Below are 12,900 nucleotides of genomic sequence, written 5' to 3'. Positions count from 1 at the left end.
TTGTGTAAAAAGAATTCTGGTGGGAGTGGGGAATTCTGAGCATGAAAAGAAGGCCAATTTGTCACTGAAAAATTATTACATTTGCTGTAAATCTTAGGTCCATAAAGCTAAGGTAGAGCTGGGCAGAAGGCACGGCAGGAGGATGGTAGCTCTGGGAAGTCCCTGGCCATTGAGTATCTATTGTCACCAGGGTGGGAGAATTCTGTCCCCCATCTGGGTGTCATCTTCTACATGTTGAACTGCAAATTTTTCCCCCCTTTTCATTTGCTGATCCCAGTGCAGCAAAACAGGTCAGCATCTCTTTATCTTCTGAGGAGCTTTAACTTTAAACAGGGGCCTGTTTTCTCTTGGAGTTGATTTTTATGAGTTTAAACGAGCAGAATGGACAACAAACTGGAAACGTATCCCAGAGGAGCATGTGGCACGTTTGTTGCCTCCATTTAACCAAATGACTGAGAAGCATACGAAATTCAGAAACCTTCTACCCTCTAAACAGAGAGGAAAGATAGGCCTGATGTCAAAGCTTTAGGTCATGTTTCTTTCATCTTTATCTCCTATTCAGATTGCCTGTCTGACGTTTCTCCCTCTCACTTTGATCTTTTTTTTATTTCCTAAGAGTTTAGAGTTTACATAGGTGTATGTTATATCTCAGTTCAATATGTAAATCCTGCAGCTCGATGACATTCTCACTACTGGATAGCTCTTTGGGTGGCGTTGCCTAGAGGAAGGTGACAGGAGATCAGAAGGTAAGCCAGCATAAGGGAAGCAGATCTGCTTTTTCTAAGAATGCAGTGAACGAAGATTTTTCCTTTCAAAATAGGAATGAATACGTGTAGTGCTGTTCCAGGCTGCACGGAATAGTGCCATGGTCACAGATTGCCTAACTTCATACTTCTGCCTCACTCGCATCTCATCTCATTGCTGAGAGAGCCAATTTACAGCAGCTGAAATAAAGTAGCCTCCAGGGCATTACATTCATCCCTTTCATAAATCAAGAACCACTTTTTGTTACCAGAGATCTGAGTCCAGAAAGACAGGAAAACACATGGCATTAGGCTTTGCAAATGGCCAATTGGCATGTCTCTGTGATAGCTCTTTGCAGCTTTTGGCTTTTTCTCAAAGCAGAAAGTAGCAATTTTTGTGCTGTGTATTCTAATGAATCAATACAGAAAAAAAAATAAAAATCAGTGATTTCCAATTGAGAACTCAGAAATTTCTTCCTACTTCTTAAGATACAGTATGATTTCCTTTTTTTTTTCTCTCTCCTGGTACAGAAGATACCTTCTGATGATTGCCAGTAGACCTTGTATGATCCTTGCCACTCATTTGGACATAGTTGGTTATTCCTAATTTTTCAGGATCCTGCTGTCCTCCGACCTGCCAATGGAAAGAATGTCTGTAAGTGGATAATTGGGCTCACCCAAGTGGTTGAGTGAGGTTTAGTTAATGTCGCTAAAGTAATTTGTGATCACTTAATGAAAGTGCTGTGTAAGAGCAGCAGCTTACCACCAGGGGAGGGATGACTCATTTGGCCTTGTGAATGTACTCAGAGGTGGGACAGGTGGTACACCAAGGTGAAAGTTGGCCAAGTCCTCTGCAGATGTTCTCTAATAACACATTTCCTGGCCGCAGACAGTTTGGTCTCCTTTGCTCCTCTATGCAAAATGTGCAGCATTCGGTGCGTGGGTGACACCAAACCTCCTCAGGTCTTCCTTGTTACAGGCTATAGAGCTGGGGAGAGTCATGGATGAAAGCTCAGGACAGAAAGTTGTGGTCTTGTAATGTGTTCGTGGCTGCGGAGCCCAGTGCTCACCACAAGGCTTGTATAAAAAAGAGTATTGTAGTAAAAGAAGGTAACATGTTGTAACTTCTGAATATACTCAAAATAGATGCGGGAAATGCAGAATTCCAAGTTATTTCACTTCTGCAAAGACAGTTTCCTGCCTATAACTTCCTCTAAATTTAACAAGTGTTACAGGCTCTATTTGACTACGAAGGCATGGGGATTTACTGGCCCAAGCACCTTACAAAAATTCACTTCATGAGATAACTCATGAAGTCCTATAATTGGACTTGAAATATATATCTTGAAAGAACACAGGTTTTAGCATAGACTGAAACCATCTTGCAGTTGTACAATGTGTCTTTGCTGGAGTGGTATTAGGCTTCTTAATCTGATAAACCTGCCTGCTTAAAATCAGCATGAAGTTTGATTTCTGCAGGATATTTTCCATGTTGTGCCCTCAGCTGCTTATTATGTAGCACTTTTAGAAATATTTTACCTTTCAACCCAAAAGGTCTTAGCCTTGGCCTTGCATATCAGCAATGGCTGATAGCCAGACAAATATTTAATAATCAGTTTGTTGACCACTTCAAAGTCCTCTGGGATGAAAGACACCATGTAAAGTCAGCCATCCGTACTTTATTTTACTAGAGATATTTAACTTATTTAAAGAGGCTGAGCATCAAATTTCTTATAAGAACATAAGGAGAAATATTTCTTATAGGATGCAGCTTTAATTCTAAATTGACCTTTATTTTCCAAGTAGCTCCTCAGAAACTGCACATAACTGGTTCCAGAGAAACAAGCAGTGACAATTTATGGTACTGCTTCAGGTTATTTTAGCTCTGGCACAAGCCCTGATGCTGGCACAGGTTTGCTCCATAACAGAAACATCCTCTGTTTATTGACTTCACTGAGTATTGGGTTGGGCCCTAACTGCAAACCCTCCCTCTGTTCCCCATCTCCACCTCAGAAAGATCCCGTGAAACCTTATGCTCAGGTGTTGTTCATATTTGTCATATTGATGTTGGCAGATAAAGAAAATTCCATCTATAGCACTTGATAAACTTCCAGTTTCACTGATTGCAGTCTGTAGCTCTTTGTATTTAACCTCAATATTAGCAATCAACTGTGGCATCAGCAAACAAACCTGTTTACATTTTTACTCCTGTTAGCTGAATGTTCTCAAAGTTCACCTTTTCCTCACTCCATGTACACACTGGTTTTCCCACCATTCATTTTTTTCCACAACAGACAGAATATGACTGAAAATAAACGTGAGAATAATTGGGAGCATATATACCCACAGGCATTAAAAGGAGGTCTTAAAACTGCATTTAGCAGAATGTCTAAAATCAGATGGTGGTGTTAAGGCAATACAATTTCAGTGATTTTTATAGAGTCTTAAATCTTTGCTTTTATTACCTGTTGGGCTTAATTCTGCAAATCCTTATTTCTCCAAATGGTTCTAACAAAGTAAAACAATGAATTTCCATGTATAGTTACGAGGTTTAATTGGAAAGGCAAAGGTTGGTTTCCCACTCTTGTCACCAAGGCAGAGGTTGAGTGAAGCTCTGCATGCCGTGCTGGCTTCTGCCTTTCCCCACCCAGGGCCCACCTCCATCTGTTTCTGGGTGCCCACCAGTGCTGACCAGTGGGTGGTGAGATTAGGAAGCAGGCTGCAATATGTAATCTGTGCTTCCAAAACCTGGTTTTCTTTCCCCAAAGTCACCTGGCTCATTTTTAGGCTTTGCTTTTTCACGGCTAAAAGAATGCTTACTTTTAGCTGTAACCAATGGGCAATTAGCCAAAGGTTGGGTAGTTCCTCCTGCTACTCTCGTTTAGGAATTATTGTAATTGTACTTTCCAGCCATTTCAACAAGTTTGCAACCTGCTGGTGGTGGAAAGAACTTGTTTTAGCATAACGTTGGGCACCAGGCCTGTTGAGTGTGTGCAGATGACACAACCATCCACATGAGTTGCAGAAATTAAGAGTGAAGTCTGCTGTCATTCAGAATGTCTGTATTTTTTTTTGTCAGAACTTTCAAGTGCAGATTGGCTTGTCGTACAAACAGCAAATATTAGCATACCTTTTTTAATGTGAAAATTTCCCTTCTAGTTAAAAATAAACTGAACAAGGTAAAAAACAATCTTAGTTCCATTTTAAGGCTACTCAGGATCGTGAGTCTGTCTTGTGCTCTATATGGTAAATGTTTGCAGCATTTATAAAAACTATTTGTTGAATAATTACAAAATAATGCAAAGCAATAAAGATACTTATTCTCATTTTAATGTAATTTTATTCTGTTCTGTAGGTTCTTTCTTTAATGGACAGCCCTTTTGCTTTCTTCTGTGCTAATGTTAAGTCTATTTTAAGGCGTTGAAGTTTAACAGCGCTAACTAAATAAAGTCGTTGGACAGCATATGTTCACAAGTACTGTATTCCCCAGCCCTTCAGAACAGCTCAGCCTCAAATAACACTTACATATTGCCTATGTAGAGATTAGGAAACCCTTCACCCGTGTGATTTAATTCCACCTTGCAGCTGTCCAAAATATCTGGCGGTTCCTGGGCAGAGGGGGGTGCTGGGCTCAGAGCGTTCCTGGGCTGGCGGGGTCTGAGCATCTTCGGGCTCTGAGCCTTTTGGTGGCCACGGGCAGATTTAGGCAGGGGTGAGCCGGGGGTGCTGCTGCTGTAGGATCCGTAGGGGAGGTTTTTTTGCTGAGGCGTGCTCCCTGCTGCCGCTTGATGTTCCCAAGCAGGTGGCTGTCTCTAAATATGGCACTCGCCTTGACGCCTCCCCGGATTAGCTCAGTGCCACATCCCCGATGGAATGGGGAACAGCCACAAAAGTGAAAAGTCTCTGCATTAAGCAAATCTTATGCAAAAAAAACCCCGCTACTCCCCTCCCCACACAAGCTATATTGCTGTGCCTGCCAGCACAGAGCTCTCCCCGTGAAAGAGATGTCGGTCAACGCAACCCAGACACAGTCCCAAATGCCTCATGTGACCCAGTTCTAATAATAAAGTACCAGGAAAGAGGGGACAGCTCACATGAAGGGTGAGTTCAAAGTAAAGACCATGAGAACAGCTGTCCTAGGCCTCACCAAAAGGTCCGTCCTGCCTCTGACTGTGGCTGTAAGTGGATGCCTCCTGAAAATAAGAACACACGAGCATGCATTATACTGCTTTCTAACACTGTCCCAGCTTCCAGCTGGATGCAGCTGATGAGCTTCCAGATCTGGATGGAGTTTCAAAGTATTTGTAACCCTGAATGGATTTCTGTTCCATAAAGTTTTCCAGTCGAACGTTTACCCTCTGCAGCATCCCGTGGCAAGGTGTTACACAGCTCACCTAAACTCCCTCCTCTTGTCTCAGACCTGGCTTCTACTGACTTCATCCCGTGCCCTCAGTTCTTGTGCCAGAAAATGAAATTAATGGAAGTTTCCACTGGAATTTTATGTGGCTCTGTTCAGGTGACACCCTGGGTTTGTGATTGCTTTAAGCAGATTTAAGTCTGCTGTAGCTGGGACAGTCCCTTGCACTGTGCTCTTGCCCACAGACACACACTGGCACTAGCCCTTGTGACCCCCCTGGTAAGGTGGCTCAAAAGAACTGAAAACTGGGTTTCAGATCCTCTTCAGAGGAGGTCTAACTCTTCTTTCTGGCATAGTCCTTTCCCATGGGAGGAGCTCGTTCCTGAACCGTATGCACTTTGCTGTGGTCTTTCTCAGATTCATTCTTCAACTAAACACTAAAAAAAAACCATTGAAAAGGGATAAAGGAATTAAGAGCAGATAAGGCAAGCCTGGGGCAGGAAGGCGCCTGTTTGTTTCATGGGAGGTAGAAGGTGATGGGCTCCTCATCAGGCTGAGAGTTCCTGCGGGCTCCTTGGAGGGGACACAGGCACCCCTGCGTGAGCCCACTGGTGCTCTGGCCAGCCCAGCAGGTACAGCTCACCTTTAGATACTTAAATATCTTTCTCTCTCCCTTGCTTAGGAGTTAATATTCAGTGCTTTTAGTCTCCCGGGTTGTGTAGACCCTGCTGACAGATGTGCATTTTCTGAACAAAGTGCCGCTGGTGAGGCAGTATTTTTCTTTTGTTCCTCAGTCTGACTTGCCAAACCAATATTTGAAATATAAGTTTTCCTGCTGATAGTGGAAAACAATGACACACGAATGTCATGTCACATCATGACCTGAACTATGGGTGGTGTAAGTGACAGGTGAGGTGTCTTTTCCTCCTAGCACACCACACAGCAGGCTGTGTTTTCTATTTTATGAAGTTACAGGATTCATTCTACCTCTTTTGCTTATGTTGACTGGAATCTTTTTCCCCAAGCAGACCTGGAGCCAAAGTTAAACTGTATATAAGGCAGGAAATATAGGCAACACACCCCACAGATTAAAAACACTTCTGTGATTTGCCAGTGCCCTTGAAAAGAGTTTCTAACAAATTCATGCCCTCCACTGGGGTAAGTAAGTCTTGCTGTACAGGCTCACCCTGGAGCCACTGGTGGCAGGGATGCCATACTGACTCAGCTTCGCTCCGTACTCTTCCCTTCTCCTCCCTGGTGAAACAATACTCTCCCAGGATGAGCAGTGTCTCTGAGAGCAGGTACTAATTTACAACAGGAGCAGCTTTCACAGCTGTGGCTTCGCAGGACAGATGTTCAGGGGCATGCAAAGCATTATCCTGATGGGAGGTTCCATTAATCTTGCTCACATGTGTCTAATTTTGCCCAGCCTAAAGCCATTAAGATGCATTATTTCACTCACATGAATTTCAGATTTTTCAATGCCATGTCTTCAAAAGGTTTCCAAGACTAAAACCTACTGTAACGTGAATGAAGTATAAATTATAATGAAATATTAACTCATATAAATCCCTATTAACTCTAATGGAGAACTTCAAAGCAAACCCAGCTCCTCCTCCACCACTCTGCTGCTTTGTGAGGTATAAAGATTGTCCTAGCCCTGTTGGGTTTTAAATGTGATTTTCTATTTGATCTTTTTACGCTACAATGTCTTCTCTTTCTCTCGTCAGTGGAGTTCATTGGCAAGATTTAGGAAAATGTGAACAGACAGTCAAATAGACCTCTGAAAGGATCTTAAATATGCTTATTTTGCAAAGCGTTCATGTACACTGAAATAGGGAGGGATTTCTATATTGCCATAAGTGCTAGGCAGAATCAGCATTCATGTCATAAACTCTCCAAGGATTAAGGAGGATAGGGGGTCTGGGAAGGAAGATGTTCGACTCACAAGTCACCATTATTTAAGTCTTCTAATAACCTTGCAAGTGTCTTCCAGCAGAGAGGAAAATTATCAGAACCGATGCTTCAAATGCAAACAAAAAAGCAGAAATGTATTTACTTAATCTGGCAGGGGAGGTTTATAAGGTCAGCTAATCAATAAATCAAACCAGTAGTGAAGGGCAAAAATAGATTTGATTATCGCTTCATGGTTCACCACAAGGTAACAAGCTAATTTTCAGGCAGAGTGGTAGCATGAATTTCAAATGCTGTTGCTGTATGAAAAAAATCACATTGGTTTAAGTACTGATTAACTGGTGATAGGAAAAGTGACATCCTCAAAACAGCTTGAAACTAATTTGTATCAATAAAGCCTAGCCATCGGTGTAAGTTAAGTTCCTATCTGCCATTAAACCAGGGATGATTCAAAGCCACTTACACAGATAAGTGATTTGGGATAATTCGGAAGAAGAGTGAACTGACGAGTTCAAGCTTACAAAATGCTTTGAAGATCTGACATCTTTTTTTTAATGTCCTCAATATACTACATAATATACATTATCGTGCTGAAAACACATTTACACAAGAAAAGGTTTGCTGATCCAGAGACGGCAGAGAGAGCTGCACAGAAGTTTGTTCTGCTTGTGTGGCTCTTCAGGCTGTCACAGCTTTCTGTGGGGCTGCAGTATTTAACAGACCAGTGAAAGAAGAATGTTTCTTTAGCCATCCCTGGACTCTTAAGAAATTGCCCTCACCACATCTCCAGGCCTGAAACACAAAAAGCTTCTTTTTTACAAGAATATGCACATGAGAACTGTAACCAAACTGAGGAAGCTGGTTATGTTACACTTCCAAGCAGATGGGAATCAAACATAGTGTACAGCTAGAGCCAGTTATTGAACTTGCCTCTGGCATTAGCACAAACCAGGAACAAACTCAGTCCATCTTAACCACTGTGATCTGGTAGCACCACACCAGGCAGAGCAGCTCTCATATTAACTGTGCGGTCTTGGATGAACTGAGCTATCAGAATTAATCTATTTACATTTCTGACGACTTTTTCCTTTAATGCATAATTTTCTTCAATTTTTCCATGTGCGTTGACCATAGGAAGTCACTACGCACAAGGCTGAAACTCTGAAAAGTGAATGTAAATGAGTTTCCCCTTTTAGCAGTCCTTCTTCTGCTGTAGCTGAACATCCAAATTTCGCAGGTGTTTCAGAAAGCCCCGATTGGGTGAAATCCATCGATGTTCCTTCACTGTTTTGATGGCTTCAACCAATGAGAGGTGGTGATTTATCATGAGATATGCTAGGACCAGGGAAGCTGACCTGCTTACTCCAACTGCACAATGTACCAAAATTTTAGCTGGTTAAAAAAAAAGAAAAAAAGAAAAAAAAAGATTATAACCATGGAAGAGATGCAGTACTGTGGATAAAGTTTAATTCAAAGGGAAGGCAAACCCCTTCTGCCTTCTCCAGCTTCATCGGAGTAACACCGAAAATGTGAGGTATTTCTTACTCTTTTGATAGATCACATGAAGTGCTGTCAATTAAGTCTAATTTGCAATTATTGCGCTCAGTTGTATGATAAGTGCCATAAGATCCCAACCTGATTTCAGAAACTCTAGTAAATCAAAGAAAGCCCTGTTGAAGCAATTAAGTTGTCCTGTTGAGAGCAAGAAGAAAATCAGGACCACTGATTTCAGAGGGCCAGCTAAAGGCTGGCCTGAAAGGATGGCACTAACACATTAGCCACCAAGAAAAATGACTGGCCTAGTACCATGGCATAATAAGGCAATTTGCTGTGACTATAATTCTCTTTTGAAGGCAGAACTTGTGATGCAGACTGAGACAGCTCCATTAATGCCAGTTTACTCATGCTAAGAGATGGTCTTTTATGTAATACAGGTTAATTAGTATTTTATTGCACTGGTGTCAAGAAGCTCAGTCTCTTGTGCAACATGCTATAAATCTCCTTGGGTAAAGGTAAATCTTTTCCTCAGGGGCACAGCCCTGTTCATGCAGGAAGTTCATCTGTAATATATGAGCCTCTTCATGAGGCTGGTGGCTGTAGAAATTGGGACTTTCGTCTCTTTATTCATTTATTCTTACAAATACAGTTGCATAAGAGGATCTCGAAACAGGGGGTGTCCATTTTAAATGCATGTTTTTGCTTCTCCCTTTTTGAATCAGCATTTCCTTCCAGATATTTTTGATCTACTCTGCTTCCTTTCCTCTCTGCTCCAGTCTCTCTACTGCACTGTTCATCCCTTTTTCTCACATCAACTTTTTGGGCACTTAGGTCCCAGCACTTCCTCCTCCCACCACCCACCATGCAGGTGACCAGCAGCTGGCAGGAGACCATGTAGTGACTTGTTCACCACCGAGCTCATGGCTTTGACCCGTTACGAGAGGCTGCCAACTCACAGAAATATGGAACCAACAATAACTTCATACCTCCTGGTGTGTTCAAGGCGTTGTGGATAAACTGTGCTGCAGGGAAAAAGAACTGGCTTATATCAAAGCTCGGGAGGTCATGGGCTGGGACACCATAGTAATCAATGGTCGCTCCGTAAAAGTCCTGGCCTCCGTGGCTGTAGGCTGTGCCATGGGCAGCGTTTAACACATGGGTCACACCCATCTTCCACAAAATAAATCTGTTGTGAGCTGTTACTCTGAGGAAAAGACAAGCACAAACCAATGGAGATGGGCGCAGAGATATCCAGGGAGCAGGACAAGCGCCGCGATTCCATCTCCCAACCCACTGGCCGGAGCCTCAGCCCCGTGCATCCCTTCCAAGGGCTAACCCAGAAGCAAGTACCGGCTTAGTCATAATTTTATCTCAGAAACTGCGCTGTCTGCAGTGTAAAGGACAGCAATTAGCAAAACTATGAGCTGTCTGAAGCCGCACCCATGAGGCATAATAATAGATACAGTGTCGGTAAAGCTGTACTCACAGGTCTCCTAAAAAGAGATTAGGCCATACTTCATCAACGTGGTTGCAAGAAGGCCGCCCGGTGTTCAGGAGCTGCTCGATTTCTTTAAGGGAGGGGACGTCCCCCCTGCATGCCCCAGTGCCTCCAGGTTCCGGGGTGCCCAGCGCCTCCGCCTCAGACATGCCGGGAGCCGGGGACAGACCCCGCTCCCCCCCGGCCGGAGGCACGGTGCCGTGGGTTGGGGTGCTGCCAGCCCCCGGCGGTCACGGGGGAGGCCGGGAGATGGGCTGGGGCAGGTGCCGGGCAGCAGCTCCCGCCGCCGAGCCATGTCACCCCTCTGCCCAGCGTCCCCCAAACCCCTCCCCGGGGCTGGCCGCTCGCCTGTGCATTGCCCTGGCAGCCACAGCCAGCTGAAATGGATGCAGGTAGGAGCTGGGCTTAATTGCACCCTTCCTGGTTCCAGATGGTTGCCCGGGGTTTGTCCCCAGAGCCACACCGCCCACAGGACGGCCACCAAGACATGGCCATGGCTGCCCTTGGCCATGTCCTCGACGCAGTGAGATCTAGCCATTCATCACATGCCATGAAAGGCCCAATAAAGGAAAAAAGAAACCTGTCCAGTGCAAGACATGGACCCATTGGTTTGGGTCCAGAGGAGGGCCACGAAGATGATCAGAGGGCTGGAGCACCTCTGCTATGAAGACAGGCTGAGAGAGCTGGGGTTGTTCAGCCTGGAGAAGAGAAGGCTCCAGGGAGACCTTGTAGCAGCCTTCCAATATCTGAAGGGAGCCTGCAGGAGAGCTGGAGAGGGACTCTTTATCAGGGAGTGGAGCAATAGGATGAGGGGTAATGGTTTTAAATTGAAAGAGGGGAGATTTAGATTAGATCTCAGGAAGAAATTCTTTCCTGTGAGGGGGGTAAGACACTGGAAGAGGTTGCTCAGAGAAGCTGTGGCTGCCCCATCCCTGGAGGGGTTCAAGGCCAGGCTGGATGGGGCTTTGCGCAACCTGGTCTGGTGGGAGGCGTCCCTGCCCAGGGCAGGGTGGTTGCAACTGGATGATCTTTAAGGGGCCTTCCAACCCAACCCATTCTATGATTTTAAGAAGAGTGGCAACTATCTTCCAGTAACAACTGTCTCCCAGTTACTTTGAGGTGCTCAAAAACACAGCTGTGTGTTTTGGGTCAGAAAGGCACCAGTGGGTCCTATTGACATGGTCAGCAGGACGCTAAACACCAGCAGATAATGAAGTCTTGCCTATCACCAATGATCTAGAGAAATATATTTCTTGAAGCGATTGTTTTTTCACTGAGTAATATTATCTGAACTTAATTGTACATTATACATTTAATCTTTTCTGTTGTGGTCCCTGCCTTCACAAATGTGTTAATACAACACACCTGCCACAAATTGTATGATACCTCCCTCTGTTGAGGAAAGAACAAACAACATGAGTGTAATGGTTGACAGGTGAAACTTGTAAGCCACTGAGTTAGTCCATATAGGAAGGTCTGGTGAGCCACAGGTTGGTGGCTCATCATGAAGTATTGTACTGTTAGTGGACCCTTTAGAAGTACAGGAAGGCCTGGGTTTCTGGTCTGCAGACTGTGGGACTCCTGGCAGGGGCTGCAAACTGTCAGTGGTGGAGCTACAGGGCAGAACACCTGAAAAGCTGGTGCAGATGGGTTTGGCTTTGCTTCTTTCCTGGCCCTTTTAAAGCTACTAAGGAGGGATGTGAAAAGCAACAAGCTGATACGTGGTCACACTGAACAGAGGTAAAATCAGCTTTCTGTGCAGTAGGGGCTTTTTGAAATTCCAAGGATTTGAACGTTCCCCTGACTGTTGGGATGGTGGACAGCTCGAAGCCAAACATCTGCGTGCAATTATGTATGACTGTAAAAGAGCTGCTGTTTCAGTTGAAATTAATGCATGGGGGGGGAACACCCAATCCTTGTAATGAGTGGACTATGCCTTCGTGATTACTTTGTGGGTAGTACTTGGTATGATAATCTAAATCAAACATTCCCTGGCTAATATCGTATTAGGTGGCACCAGTGTAAAGTGCCACGGTGTGCTCTGGTGGCACCCAACGTGGCATTACCAGGAGAACGTGCAGGGGTTGAAAACAAGACGTTTGTGGAGGCTCTTCTATTGACAATACTGCTATGGGTACTAACCAATGCTGTGTCTGTGACACCCTTCCATCCCTCTAGTGAAAACCGGACCCAAATCAAACTACTTTCACATATCCTGAAAGAAGAAAGGTTTTTATAGTGAAAACGTTACAATATGGAAGTTCAGCCAGCTAGAATTCCATAGCTATGATTTATAGATACAGTCATCTCCAGCTGCAAACGATCTACTCGTTTCACTCATCAGCTTCTTTTCAGGATTTGATTTTTGGGATGGTTTGTTATTGAAGTATTGAATTGATTGAATGCTGGTACATTTAGGTCAATATGAAGTGAGACAGTTTTCTGGTGTTCTACAACATAAATGTTTTTTTAATGTATGGAACTACTTTGTCTGATTAGCACATGGTGTTTACTCTTTTTTCTTTCTTTCTTTTTTTCCCCTGCCTCTAATAAGCTTATTTTCTGCCTTGAAAAATAATTATGTTTCACTAACTTGATTAGTTTTTAGGCATTTAGTCTCTTTTTCTTCCTTTATGGGAGTAAGAAATTTGAAAATAAAATAGATGCTTGAAAGTTCACACACGACTGTTCTAAGTATGCTTCAGCTCAAGTACAGAGATTACAAAGAAATTACGAGGCAGGACCTGATCTCTACAAAAATGAAATTACCAAAAAAAAATCCACCCTCAAACCCAGAAAAAGAAAACATCATGATTTAGATCAATTAGCACTTCCAGTGAAAGATTTCCCCATTGTCATGCTGTATTCTTTGCTGGGAGAGAATTTTCATA

The 12,900-nt window shown here is 43.7% G+C and overlaps 1 protein-coding gene and 1 long non-coding RNA gene across 2 annotated transcripts in view; one reads left to right on the top strand and one right to left on the bottom strand.

Moving 5' to 3' along the window:
* LOC106896384 overlaps window positions 1-12,900 on the top strand; it is a 29,285-nt gene that overhangs the window by 14,047 nt on the left and 2,338 nt on the right. The window lies entirely within an intron of this gene.
* LOC106896382 lies at window positions 8,207-10,158 on the bottom strand. Its single transcript, XM_014956353.1, has 3 exons — window positions 9,998-10,158; window positions 9,498-9,715; window positions 8,207-8,406 (listed from the first exon to the last, which is right to left on the bottom strand). The coding sequence occupies exons 1-3, from the start codon at window positions 10,156-10,158 to the stop codon at window positions 8,207-8,209; spliced, it is 579 nt and encodes a 192-aa protein (XP_014811839.1).

Source organism: Calidris pugnax, unplaced genomic scaffold (genome assembly GCF_001431845.1).
Source record: "Calidris pugnax isolate Ruff unplaced genomic scaffold, ASM143184v1 scaffold196, whole genome shotgun sequence".
NCBI lineage: Eukaryota > Metazoa > Chordata > Aves > Charadriiformes > Scolopacidae > Calidris > Calidris pugnax.
The sequence above is the reverse complement of the archived record's forward strand: the minus strand, read 5'-3'. Positions and strand labels throughout refer to the sequence as shown.